The 26,872-nt window shown below is 40.9% G+C and overlaps 2 protein-coding genes and 1 long non-coding RNA gene across 3 annotated transcripts in view; 1 reads left to right on the top strand and 2 right to left on the bottom strand.

The window, feature by feature from the left end:
- Positions 1-26,872, top strand: part of LOC308401601 (uncharacterized protein) — a gene marked incomplete at its 3' end in the record, with an annotated part of 160,699 nt that overhangs the window by 40,742 nt on the left and 93,085 nt on the right. The gene's annotated exons all lie outside the window — the stretch shown is intronic.
- Positions 6,024-7,358, bottom strand: LOC308401415. The gene is made up of 3 exons (XR_013972566.1): positions 7,134-7,358; positions 6,578-6,745; positions 6,024-6,492 (listed from the first exon to the last, which is right to left on the bottom strand). It is a non-coding gene; the product is annotated as an uncharacterized lncRNA (long non-coding RNA).
- On the bottom strand, positions 11,547-14,134 carry LOC308400999 (uncharacterized protein; the record flags this gene model as incomplete). The annotated part of the gene is made up of 3 exons (XM_080889066.1): positions 11,547-12,359; positions 12,785-13,506; positions 14,126-14,134. 3 exons carry the CDS (start codon positions 14,132-14,134, stop codon positions 12,311-12,313), a joined length of 780 nt encoding a protein of 259 aa, XP_080745192.1. The 3' UTR covers positions 11,547-12,310.

Raw genomic sequence — 26,872 nt, 5'->3', positions numbered from 1 at the left:
ACTAAAAGTTGCATATAAAAAATTCAAATAAAAGCATCCAAGATTCTGAACAAGCAAGCCTCTATATCTCACCCATCAAATAAAATTGCCTCTTTCTGGCTGAGGCTCTGAACACCCCTCCTGTTATATTGTTCCCCAATATCCAGTTTCTAACAGGAAATATACCAAAGTAAGATGTTCTCTTAACACAGCTTTGAAAGCATGACGTTGGCAAGAAGGAAGGCATCAACTCATTGCCCAGCTGCTCTTGCAGGCGTAAGAGTTTCCATTTTTTATGTTTTCATTCATCATTCAAGAAACAAGCGAGCACAAGTCGATTGCAGCAAAGCCCTGGTGCTGATTTGGTTACTTCTGGTCGTCCTTTCTCTAATCACTCCCCCCCATTCTATGCCAGTCTCCCCACTCCCTTTCAAGGGAAGAATTCTCCCCTGTAATCCATCCCAGCTGTGGCAGATTGCACGGCCAATTAAAGAAAAAACGTTTGGCTTGCCCCAAACGAGTCAACCACATGTTGCAGCATGACCTCCCCTCCGCACCGCCTTCATCCCCGCTGGGACCTCACCTCTGCGGGGTTAGGGGTCACGGCGTTTGTCGTTTCTTCATCACTGGAGCGGGGAGGAAAACATAGAAGCTGCAGACAAACAGGACAATTAGCTCCAGCTCTAACTGAGTACCTCAAACCCAGGCAGCCTCCCGTGGGGTCAAGGAGGCAACGTCCAACAGACACGCCTACAATTGCTTCGGACTCTGCTGCTGTTACACGATTAAAGCGTCATTATCTCAGAAAGTATGGGACACAAAGGGGAGGAGGTGAGAAATGGAGGTCAGACCTTAGCGAGCAAGGGCGTTCGCCGGTGCCGATCGAATGAGGTTATAAATTTCTAATGATATCACACCAGAAGAGGGGGGGATGTCACTGAACTAAAACAACTACAGGTTAACAGATGGGGCCGTTTTTCAGTATTGTCCCTTCAGTGACTCAGATTTGTGTGTCTGTGCGTGTGTGTGCCCATGCCGGTGCCTGCATCCATGCATCAGTGTTTGTTTTTTCTCTTAAACCCCGTTGGTGCACAGCCCAGCATCAGGGGCATGAAATTGAAGCAGTGTGCTTTCTTCCCAAAACACACAGCATAAACAGGAAATCTAATCACTGCACCGCAGTAATGCAAAACCCTGATATTGTAAACACACATAAGCTTACAGTACAAATACAGCAGAGCCGTGTATGGGGGATAAGGGGAACTGCCCACTATAGACTGGCCTCTGTAAGACACTAAAGCATTCCTGATCACTGAGGTCTGCACAGCATCACACAGCCTAGTAGAAACAGATGCGCTTGATGTTCCCATATTCTACACAATACATGCAAGGTTCTTAGTATGGGAAGCCATGAGCATTTGTGACCCTAACGACCTTGCATATGCAGTGAAGCATACAAGGGTTGCAATACAAAAGCATGTGGTTTAAGACAGTTAATGAAGGTAGAATGTATGAAAAAATACAGGCTGAGTGCTTTCGGCACTAAATTCCAGTTTGCATGAGGTAAGACTTAGCAGCATGCCAAATGATTAAAGACTGGATACTTAATAAAGCAGTGCATCAAAGGCAGACAGAGCGAGGCCTGCCGACTCATGTTTCATTTAAAATAGTGGATGCATCGAATGTTTGTGTAGGCAAATGCATGTCAAGTGTTTGTCTGTCTGCAGATGAATTTATGTGCGGGTCCAGCTTTCTTCTTTTCGAAGGAAATCAAAGTGTCTGACCTGAGTTTGGGAGAAAACTGGAGAAAGAAATAAGGGGACCAGTAGCAGAGTCACAGATGGACAGAACCACCCAAAAGAAAACAGACAGCGTTGCTTTCCCCATTACCGTCTCAGACTTTGATATGAAGCAGAGCGGGAGAGCGGTGGCTAGTATATCAAACCCAGATCTCTCCTTCCCCGCCTCGTTTTTGCAGTCATCTGTGTAATGGCAAGATCAGTGTGAATGAAGTCAGCCGGCTGTCTCCATTACGACTGTCCTTCTGTTAAATCTCGAACATAAACGAGGGCAGTTCGTCTGATTCTCCAGGGGAGCTGTTTAAACTGTAGGCCAACTGGTCTGACGAGCCTGATTCGTACAGCATGCGTACAGCATCATTTGAAAAATGTCCACTTTGTTTTTTGTATCTCTGCGTAAATGTCAGCACCCTTGCCGTTCCTTCTTTTGCTGTTTTTTTCTTTTCCCTCCCCGATCCCTGATTCCCCCCCCCCCCCCCCCCCCCCCCACGCAACTCTGAACCTGCTTTCAATTCCCCCAGTGCGTTGACAGACACACTCATCTGGGCGACCTTGCTTTCTTCCTGTGTTTCCAGGTTTGGAGGAGGTTGGGAATGGAGTGAGAGGTGAAAGGTTGGCCTTGTGCTGGATGCTGTCTTGGCCTCTGTCAACACAACCTCTGCTCTGTAATACCATTTCCCCTGGATCATGCCAAAAGAGGCGGGGGAAGCAGACAAGACAGTCAATTAGCTGCAGTGTTGTCAGCTGACACACTGCAGAGTGAACAGTTTACATCATGCCATACATACCAGATCTATATCATATCGTGGGGTTTAGTAGAAGGATTTTTGAGTAATTCTTTTATGATCGTTTGTATACATGTAATTCTAATGGGTGTTTTTATCGACATTCATAAGCTACCACGATAGTCACATAAGAGATGAATGTAGCCTTTTAAAGCCTAGCAGAACTATTTTCATCAGTGCTGCTCTTTTGAAACCTAATGGGACAATGTGCGAACAAGACTCCTCAATAACAAGGTAACCATGCCTTTACTGTTTATTTTACTTTAAATGGGAGCATAATGCAAAACGTGAATTTCATGCTGTTCTGAAGTAGACCTGATAATAATGATCAAGACTACATTCTACAAAAAGTAGGGCCATTTTCCTATTAACTTTTATATAATCGTTTCACAACTAGTCTCCCCCTGTTGGCTATTTGAAAGAATGAATTTGAAAGAAGTTTAAGGCACTTCAAATGTAGCTTCAGTTTTCAAGGGGTTGAAACACGTCTTATCATTTAATGGATCATAAGTCCATTTTGTGAACAATAAATTATACTGACAGATGAGTTACTAAGAGAACTGAGCCATCCTTCACATATTCTTTAATATGCAAATATTAAATACTGTAGTCTCATATCACAGGGATGGCTGTGGCTCAGGTGGTACAGCAGGTTAACAACTAATCAGAAGGTTGGAGGATTGCTCCCTGACTCCTCCAGTCCGTATGCCAAAGTATCTTCAGGCAGGTTACCGCACCTCGAGTTCCTCCTGATGGAGTTCGAGTGTGTGTACAAATGTTACATAAAAGCACTGCATGAGTGTGTGTGTGTGTGTGTGTGTGTGTGTGTGTGTGTGTGTGTGTGTGTGTGTGTGTGTGTGTGTGTGTGTGAGTGAGTGATTGGGTGAATGAGGCCTGCATTAGAAAGTGTTTTGAGTGCTCAACTGAGTAGAAAGGTGCTTTTCAAACATCCTTCCATTTATTACAAGGACACATTAGAATAAAAGAAAAAAAGATTACCTACTTTTCACTTAGTTCAAACATCCTCCATGTTTACCACTTTTCCAGATAAATGAAGAAATGTTTGTACATTTCAGTTCCATCATTGCACTTCTTCTCCAAAAAACACTCTGCTTATATTGGCCATTTCATTCCCCTTCATAGTTTTCTTTGAACATTTTCACAATAAAAGCATCCCAGCTTTTCACCGGTGGCTACTGATGTTGAAAGAAATACAGATTAATTAAGATTAAACAGATACATTATGCTATGTATGCATCATAAAGTATGCTTGTACAACGCTATTATTTCAGTCAGAGTTCATCATTCAGCATCTTGCTCGTATTATTTATTTTTCTTTGTTATTGCTTCAGAAGCTGTTATATAAGAATGTATTGTATCTCTGTTAGTTTGTTAGTCCAGTTCAAGCTTAAGGTAAAATAAATTCTACATAAAAAATTTGCTTATGAGGAACTTTAAGCTTCTTTGCAGCCTTTTCCCAGTAGTGTCAATAGTAGCAAATATAAACCTAAATAGATGTGCAGAAGCCAACTCTCTAAGCTATCTCCAAACATTTTGTAAATCTTACCTCGTGTTTGACCTTTCACTTCTAACCCGGGGTCATCTGTACGAGGAATCTAAGCTCTGTTTGGTCTTCCAAGTCCTTTCACATCACAGAGAGCTCAGGTAGGGTCAGGCTTTAACACATCCCGAGTGTGCACTCTGACCCCAGTGCTCAATTTCAGGCGTTTTATGATCTGTGCAATACACTATGATCAATATCATTTAACTGGTTTTGTTAAGTAGCCTTCCTCTGCAAAGTCAAAGGTCACAGTGATTATGGGCATGCCATGAGTGACCCACTCAATCCCTTATATTTCTTTGTGACCCCACCCAACAAATATCCTGCAAGGTGCCAGGAGCTGCCTGTCAGTCTGATTGATTGTCTCTAACTACAGGCCAGTAGTTGGTGTCTGCGGTACCTCACAGCAAGCTATGTGAACATGTGTGTGTTTGAGTGTGTCAGTGGCCTTCATTAAGATTAGTCGCTGTCACATACCTACGAGAGACTCACCCTGCAATCCTTGGCCGTGTGAAGGACCATGCAAACCCAAATATTGGCTTGTCACATGTCCCCAGTGTGTACGAGAGCACATGTGGGCGGGTGGCTTGGTGTGATTTTGAGTGTGAGAGCATAAGACAAGGTCTCAGTAATAAGCGACAGAAGGGAATATATTTTCCTTTCCATTGCCAGGAGACTGGAAAAATCTGGGACGTAATAACTCTATCCGTGAAATGGGAGTTAAACCATAATAATCATTAAGGGGCGACCACACACGCACACACATGAATAGAGACACACCAGCTGCCCTATATTTCCCCTGTGAAAACACCTCTTCGGGACAGGTCATGCACATGAATGCACTCAGTACACAACACAAATACAAACATACATTAACAAAAAGCTTTTCCAGATTTCTCCTTTGGTCTCACACTTCTTTCCCGTCACCCATCACTGGATCTTTGAAAGATCAGCACCGAACACACAGTTGCAAAAAAGTGTTCATGTCTGTCTGTGTGATTGATGCAATCCAAGCTTCATGAAAACTGTAGTTCAACTAATGGCTACTTGATGCTAATCCCAAAAACTAATAGTGCAGGCTGTGCAAAGATGCCCCTGAGATAGTCCAACAGATAATAGCGGTTTGCAAGATCCTAGCAGGCAGGGCAGACATGGCAAGTGGCTTACAGAGTATACAGAAACATTTGTACTGAGTACCATCGGTTAGTCCAGAGGTCAAAATGGGATAGGCCCCCCAAGGTGGCTGAGAACGACCAAGTTAGGATCCTGTGGGACTTCCAGATACAGGTAGAGAAACTGGTGATGGCTAACTAACCAACAAACCCCCTAGCTACCATGCAAGCTAACAACAAACAAACAAACAAACAGGGGGCCACTGTGGTCATGTATGTGGTGTACACCCACAAGCTCTACATGTCTGCAATAAAAATTAATGTAAAATGGTAAATGGCCTGTATTTATATAGCGCTTTACTAGTCCCTAAGGACCCCAAAGCGCTTTACATATCCAGTCATCCACCCATTCACACACACATTCACACACTGGTGATGGCAAGCTACATTGTAGCCACAGCCACCCTGGGGCGCACTGACAGAGGCGAGGCTGCCGGACACTGGCGCCACCGGGCCCTCTGACCACCACCAGTAGGCAACAGGTGAAGTGTCTTGCCCAAGGACACAACGACCGAGACTGTCCAAGCCGGGGCTCGAACTGGCAACCTTCCAATTACAAGGCGAACTCCCAACTCTTGAGCCACAATCACCCCAAAGCATGTTTTTGATCGTACTGAAATTCTGGATACAAGTAAATAGTCAACCTTTATATACAACATCTACAGTGAAAAGTGAGTGTAATGCTCTAGTGTGGGGGTAAAAGAGCACACGAGGCAAAGAGCAGAAATAAATAAAAAGACTGCTGAACACTTTATTGCAACACACTGTGAATATTATTTACAGTCAGCAAGGCTGGACTTCAGTGTTAACCAAAGGCCACAATAATAAACAAAACCAATGTATCCTCCCAACAAGAAATCTGCCTAACTCCCTAAGAGAACAACAGAACCAAAAGACAAGACATTAGCTAACCCCGACTCCCTGTGCTGGACAAAAAAGCAGACGAAACAATGCTGCTGTTTCATGCTATACACAGGAAACAGAGACAAAACAGAGTCAGAGAAAACATCAAGAGTAGCACACGTCCACCTTAAAGGCCAGTCCTTGAAAATAAACCGGTTCGTGGCGTAAAAAAGGTTGGGGATCGCTGACCTAATACTGTAGGTTCATTTCAGGTTGTAAACAGAAGATTCGTCCACAAAGATCCCAAATGTCACAGGCGCTGGTGAGAAGGACGCCTGGTACATGCAGGGAACCTGGAGCACATGAAGAGAGCTGGATTGACACTGATGCTCACAAACAAGCACTACAGCAACTTTAAAGCAACTTGATTGTGTGTACCTGTAGAAATGATGGAAGGACCTAACAGACAGCGGACAGATGAGCCAGTGTAGCTACATGATCATGTAGCTAATGATCACATAACGAATGTCAGGTGTGGAAGCCAGGGATCGGAAATCACAGCCACAGGGGAAAAAAATCCTCCACAAACAGGAACAGGGACAGGAACTGGGGAAAGATGGGGATCATATTGTGCGTGTGTGTTTTAATCTGATTGACTTTGACAAGAAGTGGTTTGAATATCACAGATATTTGACTGCTTTTCATGTGTGCTCAGTGCGTATCATCATTTCATAATCTAATAATGTATTCATATTCATTTTACGGTGTGGTTGGCTGTTCGTGCTCGTGCTCTTCTTTGTGTTTGGACGCTGAAGTGGTCCTTGTGGTCTGGTCCTCCATTTTGAGAGCGGAGCACTGATGACTGCGGAGCCACCAGCCTGACAGCTCTGGGAAACATGCAGCCCCGGCCGCCCCCGCCTCTCACACACACACTCCACCTCTATCAGCATATTTGCTTTGTCTTTCTTCTTGTCTGGATTGTTTCTGTTCATACCTGATGTCTGTTTTATTCCTCCCGCTCTTATCTGCAGCCACGTGAGCCGGTGTTCCCCAGGGTGAATCCACAAGGGTTTGATAGCTAGAGATGTCAGTCTGTCTGCCCGTCTTTCCTTCCATCTCTTTTCAGGCTCTTGTTTCATCGCAGCTGTCCACTTTTCGCCCCCTCATTCTCTCCGTGCTCCCGCCTGCTTGTCTCTCTGTCATTTTAACCTTCACTCTCTGTCTGTCTGTGCCTGTCAGTCTTTCCCCTCCTCTCTACTTTTTTGCTTTCATCACAGCTCTGTTTTCTCTGCTGAGGTGAGTGCTGATAGCTCCCATATATTTTTTCCCACAGCCCTTCTTTCTCTCCCTCCTCTCATCCTCCCTGCCCCACATCTCCCTGTCCCCTATTTCCACGCCTGGTCCAAATCAGACAACACATCATCTGCCCCCCCTCCCATCCGCAAAAAAAAAAGTGGTTTCCACAAGGACACAGCACAAAGCCAAACTATTTTTTTTTCCTTTTTAGACCACAGTGCTGTCACCATGCTGCTGACATTATCTCGGGCCATTTTCAGGTCAGTCAGGGGTGACACACTTCATTCTTACCATACCACTGATAGCTTGGGAATAAGGCTTAGCAATATGAATGATGACACATACCATGAGATGATAGAAAGGACTCTATTACTGTGCTACCGCCAACCATTTAATATATATGAATATAATGGGCTCTGATTGCAAGCAATGATGTCAATCATTTAAAAGACATATGTAAGGTTAATCTGTCAGGTATTTAAAATGGAGCCATTATACTAATCTCAAGTTCCAAAGTTATATTATCAGACTCAGTTTAATTAAATTGAGTTCAATTTTATTTGTATGGCACCAACTTACAACACTTGCACCAAGGCGCTTTATATTGTAAGGTAAAGACTGCCAAGTATTTAGGAACAGCGGTAAGGAAAAACTCTCTTAACAGGAAGAAACCTCCAGCAGAATCAGGCCCAGGCTCTGCTGACACTGTTTGGGGGTGAATTAAGGAAGGCATGACAAAACACAAATAGTGTAAGAAAGCCCATGAATCATAATAACTCGTGATTAAAGGCAGAGTGGTGTATGAACAAAAAAGGGTGATCTTCAAACTAACTCTTTTTTTTAACTCATAATCCACTTGCCTTTCTGAAACAAGCTATTTTAGCTCCCTTCCCCGTCCCTCTAACCAAACCTTTATCTGATTGGAAGCCCCTCCACAATGTTATTCAGAAGGTGGGAGGGGCTTCTGCTCTGACAGCCAGAGCTGGATGCCTGAAACTTAGTAGGATAGCTTTTTGCCCACCAGGATTAGATACACAGAAGCTGTCTCATTAAAAAAAAAACCCAAAAAAACCCTTTAGCCATGTTTAAGTTTCTTCTCAGTTGCTTTGGCAAGTTTCTTGTAACATTTTTGAAGTTTTCAGCGCTGATGAGATGATGAAAAGAGCTTATACAAGCAGCAAGATGTGACAGATCTCTTTTCTACATCTTCCTTGTAATTGTCTCCTTGCTTCACTGCCACATATCCTTACTCCACTCCCTCCTCCACAGGCAGGCTGTTTCCTTTATAAAATCTGAGCAGTCTCAACCTCTAAAATATGCTTCATCTCATTTTGACAATTAGATGAACTATTCTGCATGTAATTTCTGACACAATGATCATCATCTACTTTGCTCACAGACACATCCAAAGATTGTTTTTTCCCAAACTGTAGACAATTGTACTTAATTATTCACCCAAATCTCCTCAATCCTTCGCAAATGCTAACCACAACAAATGCTCTGAGAAGAAGATTTTAGAGGATTTCAAATAGTGTTTTGAAAACCTAACCTGTCATTTGAGAACTGAGCGAAAGAAACTTTGGGGGGAAAAAACTAATGTAAGAATATAGCTATAACAACAAAAAGAGTAGAAAAAAACTTCTTTATCTCTCCAAAATAATCCAAAAATATACATCACCAGTTGGTAATTTTATCTTTAAGGCGCTGCAAACCCTGTTCACAGAGCACTTCATCTATCACCCTCACACAGCAGTTACCTGCCCATAGGACACTCTGATGTGATGGAGCTGTTTTTCAAGCATTTAATTCCTACTACATGATGCCCAAAAAGGTATTCTCCAAATATTTTAAGGCTGGAATTTACTCACGAATAATCAATTTTATAGGGAAAATATGGAAGATAGAAATACAGCTGCCACAGCACAGCAATGCAAATTTAAAAAAAAAAACAGTTACAAATCATTTAAATCAGGCTCATAATGAAATATTCAAAGGTAAAGATAAATAATAAATAAATTAACATAAAGAATGTTATTTGGATTATAAAATTCTTAACTATTTTACCCTTTAACGGTGTAGCACATAGCAGTAAATGGTCATTTTGGCATAACTTGTGTGCCAATTTGGTTTATGCCTGGCCTGTGGTGCTTTTTCAAATTCTTCATTCTGTGTGTGTAGTGGTGACTCCAAGAGAATTCCATCGCATACAGAAATTTTGTTGACTTCAGTACAGGCGATGCACGTTGACATGAAAGAAACACAAATGGAGAACGTAGCATTACATTTTCCGGGGGATCATGAAGAGAACAAAATGCATACGAAACTCAAAAGACCTGCATTTTTTTTGCAGATGTTAATATTCGCTGTATGAGGGAGGATGTTCAAGTTTTGATCTACCCATTATAGAGGAGATTGGGTACATACAGACATCTATACATACATTTACTATGATTATGTACTAAGATTCTGGTTGTACTAAATAATAATAGATCATAATTTTTTTATGAATAGTTTGAATAGTCGTAATCATAAAACAAATGCCGAAATAACAAAAACAAGACGGTGAATGTTTGCTTTTTTCTTTTTAAGCATTCTTGCTATGTGTGCATGAACCTTTAAGAACATACGCAGAATGAGATTTTCTAAATATTCTGCTTGATGGGATTTGATGAAGAATGCAAACAGAGTGTAACACACAATTTAAGCCAATAGCACTAATGTCAGTTAAACAAACAGTAAGTTCATTGCACAGCATGTAATCTATTTACTCGTATTTATACTAACGCTGCCACGCCAAGTATCAAGCAATTTATGTAAACTCTGCATATAGCTGTTTCCAAGAACATCAAATAAAATGTGAAATTTGATCAGTGAAGAAGTCTTATGCAGCAGTGTTGTCCTCTGTAAAAAACCCAACAGCGTCACCAGTGGAAAGTTGAGATGTATTCAGAATCCATCATCATTCTCCGGCAAGCATTTTTTATTCTCCTGCCTGCACGGCCGCGGTCTTGTTCTTCAAGTTCCCAGGAGTTCTTTCAACAGGGCGTCCGAACTGGAGAGAACATACATTCCCTGTGTGCCCGTCTATGTTTGCAGCAGCCAGAGCTAGAGTTACACTCTTCTCTCCAAACTACAGCCAGGAAAAACAAATGACATCCTTTTTAAAGTTTGGAATCCAAGGCGAAAAAAAAAAAAAAAGGGATAAAGAAAAAATCTCTCGAAATTCGCCCCAAGTTTGGATCGTAATAGATCCATCAACGTCAGTCTCCTAGTTTGAGCCAATTGTTCATTTGATGGTTTCCATGTGAGTGGGTCTCCTCTTATAATATAATGGGAACTGCAATCAGGATCAGTGTGTGAACGGTGGCTGATATCTTGCCATATTGGAGCAGATGCTTGGAGGCGCTGGCATGCACAGACACATGCATAATGAAAACCTGTGAATACATGCATTCGTGTACACTTTCAGACAATAGTTCCACACACAGAGTGCACGATCTGCGCTGCTGTTACTGTCATTCTTCATCTCGTATCATTGGTGTGCCAACAGCCTTCGGGACAGGGATGGGTCTAGAGACAGTGCTTGTATGGTGAGCTAAAATGGTCCCGTCGTTCCTAATCCCAACTTCGATCCATCCAGCTCTGTTGCTCCCGTCACCAAGAGAAACTGAGAAGGGAGGGCTGCGATGAAGTTGGCAGGCGAACTGAATAATTTTGAAAACGTCACACGGAGCAGAAACCCTTCCAGAAATAGAGTCCTTAACAGTGTAACGCTAAAGAATCAAACCATAAGTACAGAGCTATTGGACGCATAATGAAAAGTAATACAGCGCCGGAGTGGAAAGCTCGAATCCTAGAGGATTTTTAAATTGTGGCAATAGTGAAAGAACTAAGCTGTAACCATACAAACTGTACCAATAAAGGCTCAGCTGTGTATTATAAAGAAACAAAAGTGCAGTCACTCAAACAAGCAGGCGATTGTTGTAGCCCCAGATTTAATATGAATATGAAGACATTGAATAACAAATCGAAAAGACTGGTTTTCAGTGGTGAAGTGTGGGTGAAAAAAATGCACATCTGTCTTTAACTTTTTAATGTGATTTTACTTCTGTTTTAACGTTTGGTCCCTCTGTCGTGGTTATGGAAAATCTGGACCAAAATGCAGACTCCAGGATAGGATTTAATAAACAAAAAACAAATCTTTATTATGTGAGGCAGCAAATCCAGACAGCTGAAAGAAGCAGGGCTCAAAAGTAACGTAATCCATGCAGGCAAATACACAAGGCAAACACAGACAAACAGTACGACACAACACAGAGCTAAGGAAAACTGAGAAATTAACTACACACAAGGTAATCAGGGAACGAGACACAGCTGGGGAAAACAAGGCTCAGGTAAACACAATCATTTACGAGCCAAAACTGAACACAACACATGCACAAGAGACTATCAAAATAAATCAGGAAACTAACACAGAGACAAAGACTAAGACACATGAGCTTGATACGCCAAAGTAAACACAAAGACAAAACTAACTAAACACGAGAGATATCACAGAAACACAAGCTAGGCATGGGGAACATAAGAGGACAGGAAATCAAAATATAACGGAATGTCAAATGGAAAATATCAAACAGGAAACTGGACCTGGGTACAAATCCTGGCCAGGATCATGACACCTTCCTGTTTTCATACAGGACTTTCCTGAGCCACATCAATTTTGTCCTATTTTAAGAGAATATTATATTCTCAAAATAGGACAAAATTGAGGCGGAAAAACAGCATATGCTTTATGAGACCCGTAGCTGACAGGTGACAATGGGTCCTGTTCCCTCTTCTAATTTCAAATTCAAATTTTATTTGTCACGTACACAGTCATACACAGTACGATATGTAGTGAAATGCTTGGACAACTGCTCGTGACCTAAAGAAAACAAAAAAGGAAAAGGCTATGAATAAGATAGGAAATAAATATGAAAAATTAAAAAGGGTAAATTTAACTAGGAAGGAATAAAATATAAATTAAGGTTAAAAATGAAATAACTGTACAACACAAATTAGAATGAAGGGTAATTTAACTGGGAAGAATAAGATAAAGATAAATATATAAATTAAAGTTGAAAATAAAATAACTGTACAACAAAATACACAATATAGAACTATATAAGAATGTATGAAGAAATCTAAATATAAATAAATATATACACAATAACAGCAGCTGTACAAGTATTAACCGGAAATGAAGAATATAGTGACCAGTGTTGTGCAAAACCAAAGTCCAGAAAGTCCAGTGTGTGTGTAAGAACTGTATGTGTGGGTCAGTACTGTGTGGTGGTGTGATTGAGAGACCGTATCGCCTGCGGGAAGAAGCTCCTCCTCAGTCTCTCTGTGTTGGTCTTCAGGGAGCGGAATCGCTTTCCTGACCTCAACAGAGAGAACAGTCTGTTGTTGGGATGGCTGAGGTCCTTCACGATCTTCCTGGCCTTGGTCCAGCACCGCCTGCTGTAGATTGAGTGCAGGTCAGGGAGCTCGGAGCGGATGGTGCGCTCAGCTGACCGCACAACCCTCTGTAGAGCTCGTCTGTCCTGCATGGTGCTGTTCCCGAACCAGGTTAAGATGTTTCCCGCCAGGATGCTCTCTATGGTGCACGAGTAAAAGTTCCTGAGCACCTTGGAGGGCAGTTGGAAGTCTCTCAAGCGTCTGAGGTGGTAGAGACGCTGTCGGGCCTTTTTCACCACGGTGTTGATGTGACAGGACCATGACAGGTCCTGCGTGATGTGAACTCCGAGGTATTTGAAGCTGTCCACTCTCTCCACTGGGCACTCGTTGATGACGGGGGTCTGGTAGTTCCTCTCCTGCTTAGTGCTGAAGTCCACTATCAGCTCCTTTGTCTTACTGACGTTTAGAAGGAGGTTGTTCCTCTGGCACCAGTTCTCCAGATTCCTAATCTCCTTCAGGTAGGCCGTCTCGTTGTTATCAGAGATCAGGCCCACCACGACGGTGTCGTCAGCAAACTTGATGATGGTGGTGGAGCTGGTAGTGGCCACACAGTCATATGTGTGGCCATTCTCCTGTCATCCTTCAGCTAATAAATATCTAAAATGCTCCTGGAATATAAAAGCACAGCAGCACAATTCACTGCCCAGACCAGCACAAGCACCTGTTGAAATAATGATTACAAAGGACGTTTTAAGAAAGAGCTCACACTGCATAAGAATTTTATACTCTGTTTATATACAGCTCATCAGAGAGTACTTAGATTTGAAAAGTGAAATCTCAGCAGAAGATTGGAAATTTGCTTGTGCAGTAACACATATGCAGACTGTGACTACACACCTCAGACCAACACCTTATAATTGCTTAATGTGAACATATGCAACTGCTGCCAAGTCAAACTGATATAATAAAAAGGTGCCAGACATGCCCTAAATCCACAGTGTTTGGCAGTGCTAAGAGATTTTTTTTTAATGGTAAACGGTCAGAGTGACATTTCACAAAATTATCTCAAAAGACTATTTTGGATATAACAGAACATCAATTTGAATCTTGTTTTCCCGAAAGCTTAGAAGCTAGATTTTGGAGGGACAAAATTAAGCGATTAACTGATCATTTGCCATGACTTTTTAAAACCTGATGTCTGCTTTTTGAATTATTGTGGTTTAGTAATGATTCTAATAGATAAAAACTCACTTGTGGCATTTTCATAAATGATTAACTCTTACTAAAAACTCCACTAGGTTTACAAGAAACAACCGATTGATCATAATCCACACAACACCACCACCACAGGCTAAAAGATGGGAAAGTTGCCAAGGTAATGAAAGGGGTATACTAGAAAGCCAGGCTTTCTTTGTGTTAACTGGTTCAATAAAACCTAAAATCCTAGTTGGAGATAACAGGTGTTGAAACAGTGGTCATCAATAGGGGTGGGTTTTGATTATCCATTTATCGATTAAAATCGATTCTAGCTTGGAAAACATGATATTGATTCATTAAAATCCTGAATCGATTTTTTTTTATATTAATTTATTTTGCCCGAAACACAAGAATCTCAGGTTAAACCTCACAAAATTTCAACAACCATCAAACAGCTAAACAGTAAATGAGAGCAGGTACACGGCTTCTGCACAGACACAAAAGCAAAGCAACGCCGACGGATCAGAATCAGCGAGATGTCGCCTTTCTCACCCGACGACACGAACACAGTCGGGGCTGAAAGCCGACAGCTCGCTGATTCTGATGTTTCGACGGGTCCGTTCTTTGTGTTTATGTCCTTTTTGCGCTGGATTCTGAAGCTGCAGGTTTTATCTCTCTCCCAACCAATATTGGCTAAATATTGACAGCAAAAGAAGATCCAAACTTCGCTTCACATAAACATTTTCATGAATTTCCTCTTACTTTCGGTGTTTTGCTTCCACCACGATAAAATCAAACTTCATACACAGCTCTCTCTCTCTCTCTTTCTGTGTACTTCAAGAACAGTTTCCCATCTAAAAATCTGTTTTCTGCATTATTCGCTTGCTTATTACGCACAAGTCTACCATTGTTTACAGCGCTGTCGTGTTTTTCCTTTTACTTACTTCTGAAAAGAAAGCCTCATTTCTGCTGTTCGATAGGCTACTGAACAAATTTAAACTTTTTAAAATTATGCAAAATTGCAAAACGCTTAGCTGTGTCTCTAATAAAACCTCTGTAACTTTGCTCTGCTTCAGCAGCATCAGGTACTGTTCATATGCTGATTAATGGTTTTCTTTCGTTTTTGATCTACTGCAGAATATTTTTTATAAAATCCCAGGCCAGGAAAGTTCATGTTTTATGTTTTTCTGTGTTTTATCCTCAGTTATCCTCAGTTACTTTGACACAAAGGCATCTGCTGTGATGCTTACACCTTTGATAAAGTCTGGCAAGTGTCAGCTTTCTTTTTATAGATATAAAAATATGGAAATGTACACAGCAAATCCAGCATGTCCAAATTAACACTGTCGGATTTGATTTCAACACTATTAAAGTGTCTATATGGGTCCACACCAGAGAGTGTTAATTTAACTCTTTTTGGAGAGTTGGTACGTTAACTCTGATTTAGTGTTAAACACCAAATCTGTCTGGAGTTGATAATTTAACACTTGGTGTTAAGAGTTTATATATTAACTCTCAAAGAGTATTTTAGTTTAACTACGTAAGAGTTATCTTCTAATTCATTCTAAAAAGCGGGAATTTTACTGTTCTGAACTTCTAGAAATTTCTTTTGGAAATAAACATTTACTAAAAAGATGCAATGGTTTTTGAAAAACATTTATTCTGAACTGTGCACCACAATTTCAAAACATTTTCTGAAAGATGTAACAGTATACATGTTCTCACTTTCATTAGAATTTTGTTTATCAAAAGGTCTGACATGGTAAATGCAAATAACAGCATTCTCATCACTTATTTCTTCAATACAATATGCATGTCCTTCATTCATCCCTTTGTGGAACTTCAACGCACTTCTGCTCTCCCCCATATTCCATCTTCACAAGCATATCCTGTGTGGAGATTGAATAAAAATTAGTTGACACTAATTAATGGCACAAATAATCCAGTAAACAATTGCAGCACAGTAAAAAAAAAAAAAAAAAGGAATCCTCTTTGAGCCATTACTTGTGTAAAGTATTTTCCCAAAAGACAAGGACACAGGCAACAGGTAATACTGAACTAAATGTAAAACCGCAACCTTTTTCATTTTTACCTAAACCGTGTGCACAAAACTCTGGAGGGATCTAAATGCTAACGTAGAACCCAGTCAGGACGCCTGCTACTGCTGTTTGCTCGTTTTTTTTTATTTTGTTTTTTTTATGGGCGATCGTTTTCAGGCTTCAAGTAGCACCATTATACCAACATTTCACATTCTAGACATTGTTTTAGGTGTATTTGACCAAACGTTTGACTGAAAATTCACATGCAAGCTTTTTTCAAGGCTGTGGTATTTGCCCGCAAACAATACCTTTCAGCTAGCTAAAACAGAATATTATGCTATCAGCGAGCAACATGGCTAATGCCTTTCACACAGCTTTGTCTCAACTCCAAAGAGCCACAGAAGTAAAAGCTCATAATAATAATTGAAACAATCTTTGAAAAAATGACTTACCAAGCATGGCAAACAACTCAAATATGTAGAGCAAAATGTTCTGAAACGGCTTCACTTCAGCTTCGATTGGAGCCGTGCTGGGGGCGGAGTCTGTGAATTTACTCTGTTGGTGTCATAGCCCCTGTAGGAGTTCAGAGTTAAGAGGTCAAGAGTTAATGTTTCCATTGTAACACCTCCAGATTTGACAGAGAAACACTCATTTTTAACACTCGATTTTAACTACTATCATTTTACACCTCAGAGTTACATTAAAAGAATGTGACTCTGCTTAGAGTAAAATTAACTCTACTTTTGCAAGGAGACTATTAACACCAAAATATTTAACACTTTTGAATTTGCTGTGTACTGATGCATGATCTGAATTATAATATTTCTGACTGTCTGAGGCAAAATTTCCCCGATTCAAATCGGATCGAATCGATTCGGGACCTTGTGAATCGGAATTGAATCGATTCTAGAAATCAGTGACGATACCCAGCCCTAGTCATCAACTTCATCAACACATGTTCACGTTTCCTGTTTTATTACGGTAGCCTCGGTGTGTGTGTATTTTGTCCTGTTCCACTTCCTGTGTGTGATTAGTTAGATTAAGTTCAGTTGTGTACTCACTGGTCTCCTATCATCATCATTAGCCTGGCATTTAAGCTATCAGTTTCCCTCAGTTCCTTGTCTTATCATTGTTAATCCCACATGTGTTTCCAGTTCAGTTAGCCAGCGATTCAGTCAGTCAGTTACTCAGTCAGCCAGTCAGTCAATCTCTCATGTTCCGTTCATCCTTCCCATATAATAAACACCGTTCACATCCTTCATCAGTCTGCAGGTCCTGTGTTTGGGTCCACTTCCTTCTTTCCACACAGCGATCGCCCTGACAGCTGGCCTTTCTGCTTTCTGCAAAACGATCCCTATGAGTGACATCTACTCCAGAGTTGTTATCAGATGCTGATAAAAAAAAAAAAATTGTGATTCAAAATCTAATCACTGCTGCAAATAATCCAAGAGACTAATGCTGCAGAAAATTTTTAATCTTGGATTCATCACAGGTAAGTATTACTTCTCAGTTGCAGTGAATAGATAGAAGAAAATAACCTGTAGAAAACTAAACAGAAGAAAGAAGAAGAGAAGATTTTCTCCATTTAAAGCAATGCATTATCGGGGATTGTAACATCTAGTCCTTTTACTGAATCAGTTACACGACAGAACACTCTTTATTAAATCTATTTTTGATATTGTTTTAATCTAAAGTACAAGTTTATCACATTAGTCCCAGGGTGTTCTTTGAGTACACCGTATAAAGGAACAATTGAGTCTGAAGTCACATTGACCCGCAGCTTTCATACATAGATCTGCCGACTCCCTCTTGCACACCACTAAATCTGGGCCATAATCACACCCTAATTCACACACTCATAAATCTTCTCCCCCAGGCTCTGATGTCAATTCTATCCCCCAAACACACACATAAGGTTCATCACACACTACTGCAGGAGGATATTTTTAACAATTCATTTCAATGCCTTTGCAGTGCCAAAGTTTGGAGACTTCGAAGTCTGAGTGGAAGTCCAAGAGCGCACTAGTTTAATTTCACTATACTATAATGGCTTCCAAGGTTCACAAGGACTTTAAAAAGCATTCAGACAGCTATAAAATTAAGCACTGCAAAAAACACAACAAAAAAGGGGGTGTCCAATAAAAAGGAAAACGAGATCAGGGTTTTCTACATGTGAAGTTAAAAAGGAAGGTTTAAGGGCAGGTTGTAGGATAGCATTTCAAAACATTTATCAAATCTGTAGCAGGATATATATTCATCTGTTTACCGTGCCTCAGAGGATAAAAAAAAAGCTTGGTACAGTTTGTGAAATGAAGAACAGATCCAAGACAAAAAGGTCAAGGGAACAGGATATGAAATATAGGAAGGCATGTGACGGATGTATATTGAGATGAATACAGAAACAAAAAAGTAGAGCATGAAGGTAAAGGAAAAGAAAGAGTCATCTCTGGATAGTAATCTGATAAAAATTATTTGTTTCTCTTAAAATCAGATTCATCACCAGATGAAATTTCAAAATTAAGATACAATTTGCAAAACAATTTCTGATAGTTGGATACAATTTCATGATAATTCTCAACTCACACATACAGTTGTATCTATATCTATTTATACACACATGAAAAAAATGGACTAAAATGAAAACGATAATGAAATATTGCAGAGAAAAAACAGTAGAGATGAAAGTAAAAAGCGAGTAAAATACGAAAATATAACAAATATTGTTTGTTATAAAAATTTGATTTGCATAATTTTAAATTTTGTTGCTCTGTGTTCATGACGAGGAAACTAAAGCTATTATTTTGCAACATCAACAGTCACGGCAGATGGCTGAGCCTGGTTCTGCTGAAGATTTCTTCCTGTTAAACAGAAGTTTTTCTTTCCCGTTGTCACCAAGTGAATACTCACATGGGTGTGTCTGATTGTTGGGGTCTTCTCTGTAGCATTGCAGGGTCTTTACCTTACAATAGAAAGTATCTTGAGACAACTGCTGTTGTGAATTGGCGCGATATAAATAAAACTTGAAAAATAGAACTTTTTATTACCAGATTCTCTGCTGTATTGTTCTGTTTCTAGGTTTCTGATTGACCAGCATTTCTATATAGTTATGGTTATGTTGTTTTTGCATGCACTTGAGAGGACTTACCACAGTTTTTTGCATTTTCATGTAGACAGACAGCTCATGTGGACAGGATTTCACACAGAAAATTGAGAAATCCCTGTTTAATGCTTTGATATGAGACACTTAACCTTTTCAGGGATGTACATCTAGAAAAAATATAACATAAAATAGGTTAAAAAAAAAAAGTAACAATGTAAAAGTTATTGGATGGGAGGAGCCTTTGTCACAAATGCAAAAAATGTGAAAATATTTTAAGGTAAGTAATGAAATATTAGAATATTTTACAGAATACACATAGAATACATCGTAATCCGCATGTACCCACTGATAAATACAAGGGCATAGTGGTCAACCTTTCCTAATAATCATACAGGATAGAGGGCTGGCTTTGCTGCTACGTGTTGGTCTTTGGGCATGACAATGATGTCTGTTTAGGGTTCCTTGAAGTACCATTTAGCACATTACTAAGCTAAGGTTAACTTAATTAGCTAGTAGGCCACAGAAATAACAACTAATTAGCTAGTTCATTAGCTAGCTAATAGATGAGCAAACCATTGGTCTAAAACACAATCTTTCAAAAGTCTTTTAAAATTTCAAGCTATAAACCAGATGCAATTAATATGTGTCCCATGCGACAATACCTGGCAGCATCTAGATTTGTCGGATCAGCATCATTTTTCAGAAGAGGAAAATGTATTATGAAACACATAAAGCTGGGAAATGATTGATACAGAGCAGGATCATTGGTGAAAATATGCTGGGTGCAAAACACCATCCATCATGGCTGTATAATAAAATGTTACCAAATGCAGAAGAGGAATGAGTATCATCTGTGAGTGATAGAAGAGGAGAAAACAAGACGGAATGAAATCTAAGAAAAGAGGGTGTTCCTCCTCCTCCTCCCATCGGTCTCCAGCACATTAATTGAGTTTGGATGGATTGGAGATCGATGGCAGAGAGGCCCCTCGATTGCTCAGCGGTAAGAGGGATTAAAATTTGAAATCAATTAGTTTTGTGTCTGCAAACCCTTACCTCTGCGGGAAGGGAAAATCAATTAAGGAAATTAAAAGTTGAAGCAGCGACAAGAAAGTCATTTTCAACGAGCTCTTCTGCTTCTCCTTTCATCTCGGCCAGAGTTCAGTTGCTGAGGACCACTGAGGATCAGATGGGGCCTTTATCTTGCTTACTTAGAAGAGGTTCGCCCGTGGAGATTTTTCGGGGAAGGTATCCGACCTTTGAACTTTAAGCCTCCATGGTAACGGACTCCCAGACGCACCTGAGTCACTGTGCTACTTAGAACACAGCCAAAAGTGTACATGTGCTGAAATAGAAATGCAGCCACAGTTATACTGTAAATCCACAATATCAAAAATGTTTGTTTAATGTACATCAAGTACAGCCGTGTTAAACCACAGCAAAAATGACAGGCAAAGCAAAAAACAAATCGAACCAAAACGGCTGGTTGTTGTGTTTACACATCAAACTTTGAGCTCTTAAAGCTTTAAAGCCACAAATCCTCTCATGTAGTATAGAAATGTGTATACTTACTATCTCACAGGGCACTCACACAAATGTTTGTTGTCAAAAATCGCTGCTGCATCTCCTCAATAGCTCCTATTAGCGAAGGAGAGCCGTAGACGCATAGCGATAAAAGTGCAGATAAATGCCGGGTACAGAGATAGCGGGGTTAGAGGTAAGGAGACAGAGTGTCTCTTTGAAGATGACAGTCAGTTCTGCCTGGGAACAGAGCACGCACCTCAGTCGGTCGATAGCCATCCTAGGCCTCTCTGTAGCAAATCAGCTCCAGGGGTCAGAGGTCAGCCAGTAGCCAAAAAAAGCAACAGGAGTAGATGCATGGGGTGGAGGTGAAAGATGGTGCTATGGGATAGCTGAGGTTAGTGTGCAGTTGGGCTAGCATAAGCAGAAATAAGCAACTCCTTATAAGGTAAATGCTGTTATAAATGAAGGTGATATGAGTTTAATGTGTTGTATATAACCTTGCAAACAAATGACTAAATTGGTGTATTTGCATCACACTGCTTGGTCTCTATCTACAAAATACCTCTTAAAACACTATCCAGTCCTTTATGGCGTTATTTTTGTGCCACTATTCTGAGCGCACGTAAAAAAAATTGCTGGTGCAAGTGCTGCATGTGGAGGAGACATTTATTGTGAGCGAAGAAAAGCTAAATTTGAGTGAACAAAATTCATTGCTGCGTGCAAAAAATGTATTTCAGTGTTTGCTATTATCCACACACACACAATAGCAGCCCCTCTCGCTCAGTTTTTTTCAGAGCACTTATGCAAATATGTGATGTCTTGATAAATCGAGCAGATATTTGAAGTTTACACAGCACCATTCTCGCATGAAAATATCTTTAAAGTTTATTTTGTGACCCAGAAAGAGTAATATTTCAAACTCCGCCACTCTGTGTTCCTCCGCCACTGCCTCGTTTGAGTTTTGGACGAAATGGATTCTGGGATATTGCATTTTGTTATTTCGAGCTGATTGGAGACCAAAACAGCCAATCAGATTTTTTTGCATCCAAGTCTGTGATTGGCTGGTTTTGTGGCACAAATATAACGGTGTACAGAAAGACTTGAGCGCGCACGGGCAGAAATGTTGAGAGCGCAAGCAAAGTCTTATTCCTCCACAAACACCACAGGAAATCATTCCTACTGTGGACATCAAACTTTAAAACTCTTCCCTATGACACCAGGAATATTTTCATCTGCTGTGTCTTGCACATATTGTACAATATTGTATTACTATTTAACTTTGTAGAATTTATATTTAACATATGTTTACATAAAGGGCCAGATTACTGCACCTGTACTGTAGAGTTTAAAGTACCATCTGTATTCACAAAGGAAGGCCAGTGACAAACTTTCATCAAAAATATTTACAACTGACCTGGACGCATATACATACATGCAATGTAAAATAATAATGAAATAATGTGTTAAGAACAATCTAGATTTTCTGTAGACTGATATATAAATTACAGAGGTGTTCTGTTTTCAGAGTCTTACTGATGGTGACATCAGGTGGAGGAGCTGCTCCATTTATTAATTTATTTTTGAGTAAATTATGCTAAAAAAGACAAAAAGAGAACAAGTCAGAGGAAAAAGAAAAAGGATGTACAATACAAATGTAATACAGTGCAACAAAACACATTCACTGAAACTACGACTAGGTCATTATTTTTGGAACTGAATTTGTAGATTTTCTGATTTATTTGACTTCTTTTCAGGTGGAAAACTGGTCATGAACAAGTTAGCTTAGCACAGGGACTGATAGTGCTGTGCGACGATGGCAATTCTGTTATTGAGCTGATACTAAGGAAATCGAGGCCCAGTATTGCAGATTCCAATACCAGTACTTATGTGGGGGAGATCAGTGTGCATGTTTGAAGTACTGAACTTAGAAGATAGAAACAAAGTATCAATCCACTCACCTTAGTATTGAGTGGATACCAATATCGCATGGTATCAATGCGATCGATATTTGGGTGGATCTGCCCGCCTGTACGGGGTGATCAGACCTGTACACATCTGTATGCCTGCCTTACATGGAGAATTTACATCACAGTGCACCAACTACACATGTACCCAAGCTGGCGGACTTCAAGTGGACATTGAAGAAATAAAACTGGTCAGCCGCCAGATCTCCAGCTGTCTGTGTCCAAGTCGACAACAGGGTATAAACTAGGGTTAAGTGTTATCCTAGCCTGCTTGCTAATGTTAACCACTACTGCTATTCAGTAAGTGATTTAAAAAAAAATCACAAGATCCTGATATCCATTTTTATTTTAAAAATACGGGTTGTACAAGCACCAAGGATTTAGAGAAGGAAGCTTCTGTGTATTTATCTACAAAGTAACAGAATGATAAACTTAGCCTGCTGTAGTCCCCCGACCCCCCCCCCCCCCCCCCCCCCCCCCCGCCCAACCCCAGTAAGGAAAGAAAAACAAGCACTTTTTTTTTTTTTTTTTTTACAAGATTGCTCAATGGGTGGGGCAATAATTGAAACCACATCAGTTAGGAAATGACAAATAGTTCCCTTAACAGCAATTAGTGATCACTCTCACTCTGTGTCTGGTAACATTTACAGGATTGATGGATACTAATGTTCTCAAAGTGCAGTTTTTTTTTTCATCGCTTTAAGCTGAACAATGCTACAGTTTTCCTACATTATGTTCCTTTTGTCTTCCTCCGATTATAATTGCCCTGCACTCACAATGAGCTTTTAATGCCTTATGAGCACTTCGAGATTTGAACTTATAGGAGAGCGCGCACACTGGCTTCGCACACTCAATGAATAAAGGAGCTCTTCTCCCAGCGAAACAGAGAGAGAGGGAAGAAAAAGCTCCTCCACTCTGTGTCCCTACAAAACAGGCTTTGATATTGGTGAAGTTCCCTCCGAGCTCAGTTGGAAGTAATCTATTCTATACATATAAAGACACAGAGCCATTTCCCTGCCCCGCACTCCAGACTGCAGTGGAGGGCCTTTCGAGAGAAGCAATGGAGGGTGTGATGGAATGAAAGAGGGGCACGAGGTAAAAGGATACGAGGAGAGAAAGGGAGCTAGGCGAGAGGAGATGGGATGAGAGAGGTAGCAAGGGAGCAGGATGGAGGAGGAGGGATGAGAGTGGGGGGTAGAATGAAGCGGAGTCTGCGAAGAAAAATCTTCTTATCCCAAAGTATCTGCACCTGAGAGCAATTTGTCCCCAATTTTGGGAGCTTAATCATAGTATTGAAGTGTGTGTGCACACTGATACTGACACACACTGCAGAAGCAGCAGCATTTGCAGGGTCTGGAGGGAGTTAGACACGCGGATGATGTCTTCTGGGAAAGCTGCAGGGGTCTTTGAAGAGATACCCAGCTCTCCACCACTCTGCACGCTAGACAGTGGGGGCCCTCTCATTTCTAGTACACCAAGCATGTGTGTGTATGGGTCTGTGTGTGTGTGTGAACCATGCTCCTCTATCTTCCTTTTTTCCCTTCTGTAACACTCCACAGGCTCTCTTTATAGTGCAGACATTAAGGCCCCCCCCCACCCCCCTTCACTTTTCCTTCATTCTGTTTTTCTGATGAGGAAGCTTCGGTGGAGCTCTTGTGACTGAGGCTGGTATGGAAAGTAAGAAAGAAAGAAAGAATTACAGTCCCTAACTTCTGCCTGTCGTTCCTATCTGTGTGTCGGAAACAAGGCATTAGCCTCTGGATTGCAGCCAGCGCTGGTGCTTTATGATTGGGCTATAATAAAAAAAAAACTGCCCTCAGATCAGATGAGACGATAGAATGAACATTAGAGATGAAGGAAGAGGAGGAGGAGGAGGCACTTTGAGGGTGAGGAGCAGGGGGAGGAGGAGGGAGCTTTGCGGTTAGGAGAGTTTGCTTAAAGCGCTGAGCTGTTATTGCAACGGGCGGCTCAGGAATGCGGCCGCTGACTGCTGCGACCAAAGAGCGAGGAGCAGGGAGAGAGGAAAAGAAAGAGAGAGAGAGATCGGTAAACCAGAGTGTGACCAGGATAACCACATTATGTCATCTGAGCTCTGTGATCCACTAATAACCAAATCGTATTGAAGAAAAACAGTCTGGTTTCAATTAAGGCTCCGCAAACGCCATTTAACTCTTAGATATAGGGTGCATATCTGGGAACGCTAACTAGGACTAACAGTCGAAGCATGTGGACGTTAAAAAGTCAGACGGGCTAACGCTTAATCCAGAAATGAAGACAAATGAGGGCACATGTCCCAAAAGAAAAAAAGAAAGAAATGCAAGATCCCTAATAATGCTATATAGGGTGTAACTACCCTGCTGCAAAAGAGTTTAAATGTTACCAGTTTTGTGCAAAGGGGATACAATTAAGGCGTCTTAAATTGGGAACTTTGAAACTAAAAGCATAGAGCCTGGAAAGCATGTGTTTGATAAAATATGCTGGACAAGAAAAAAGCCGCTGAAAAATGAGATGTTCACATGTTGTTCAAAGCATCTTGAGTGCTCAGCTAGAGCATGAGTCAATTTATCGTCTACACAGGCACAGTCAGCGCTAAGGTCATTTAATGAGTGCATTACTTTTGAGCCTCTGAAAATGTTGGACTATCACTTCATAGACTGACTGTCTGAATTATAATCCAGTGCGGTGGTGTACAGAGGCAAAAATACAAACACAACATCTCAAACTATGGAAACAAAATGCTAAACCAGGTCAATCCTGTCTTACCTTTGGATTTAAAAAAAAGCTTTATGGTGGGAAGCTTCAAAGGTTTCTCAGTGTTGTTGGGTATATAGTTGTGTTTTTATGCTAGATACATATTCAACAACATTATATTGGACATGAAGATATGTGAGATACAACCTCTGGAACTTCTGAGAGGGCAGATGGCGGTCATTGCAAAACATTGCGTCAGGCTAAATCCAATTAATGTTGCACGCCTGTTTAGAAGAGCCTGGAAAGCAAAGATACTGTGGAACTACCTCCCTATAGACATGTCAATGTTGATCATTTGATTAGGTACTTTTAATTAGTGGCAAACACAACCAGAAAGCATCCTGAGACAAATCGCTTTGAGCAGCTCGTAACGGAGGGCGGAAGGGAGGGAACCGGGCGGCGCTAACCCATCCATCACCCTGTCTCAAAAGGTCTCTAATTAGCAGGGACCAATCAACGGATGCAATCTATCAGCCCTCACGTCAGACTCGACCAATAGCGAAGCTCCATTAGTCACCGTCTGTGGCCGCCCAAGCCAATGGCGCAACTGTCTGATGGAGGGAGGTGAGGGCAGACTGCCAGGGATGCAGGGGTTTTAGAGGACGAAAGGGTGGAATGGGCTGTGACAGCTTTATTCATCTGACGCTTAAACGGCCTCTGAGGAGAGGCAGAGAAATGTCAACGTGGCGAGGACGATTACGAGAGATATCGATCCTCTTTCCTTCCCCGAAAAGAAAACACTCCTCCTCCTCCTCTGCCTCAACAGTCCCCGAGGCCTCCCGTACATGCTGGGAGACAGGTGGTGGCAAGAGGGAGCAGGTTGGGGAGGGGATAGTGGAATCATGCTCTGTACCTCTCATTCCTTTTCTCTTTCACTCTTGTTTTTTTTTTGCTGTCGGTGCATCTGCTTTACAGCAATACTGATAATGCTTACCCAAGGGCATTCTCTTGCTCTGGACCATCAGAAGAAAACCCTGGCATGGAGACACTGGATAAAATGTAGAACAGGGATGGAAAAAAAGACTTAATTTTATATATACATATTTTTTTTTTAAAAAAGGTAAGAAATAAGTACAATAAAACACTTGTGACATGGCTAACTTTCTGCAAAGTTTAATGAAGCCAAAAACCATTAGGATTATATTTTGTTAATGTTAATTGCTCGCTCACATTGCTTTTTAAGTGCTTCTTTCCGATCATTAAAAAAGCCAGGCAGGCTTAAAGGAACAAAGTGGTTAAGAGGGAACGACAGCTCCAGACATGCAAAGTCAATCACAGCCCACATCTGTAACACACACGGGTTTCAGAGTGTATGGCGAACTGTATTATTCTCCACACTAAAGCTGTGGTTATCAGCACAGTTAACAGCATGTTAGTTGTGTACAGTTATGGTAAAGGGAAAGTAAACTCTCTTTAAATACTAAGA

The sequence above is a fragment of the Rhamphochromis sp. 'chilingali' genome (genome assembly GCF_963969265.1).
Source record: "Rhamphochromis sp. 'chilingali' genome assembly, chromosome: 8".
NCBI lineage: Eukaryota > Metazoa > Chordata > Actinopteri > Cichliformes > Cichlidae > Rhamphochromis > Rhamphochromis sp. 'chilingali'.
Note: the sequence above shows the minus strand (reverse complement) of the source record. Positions and strands in the feature narration are given on the sequence as shown.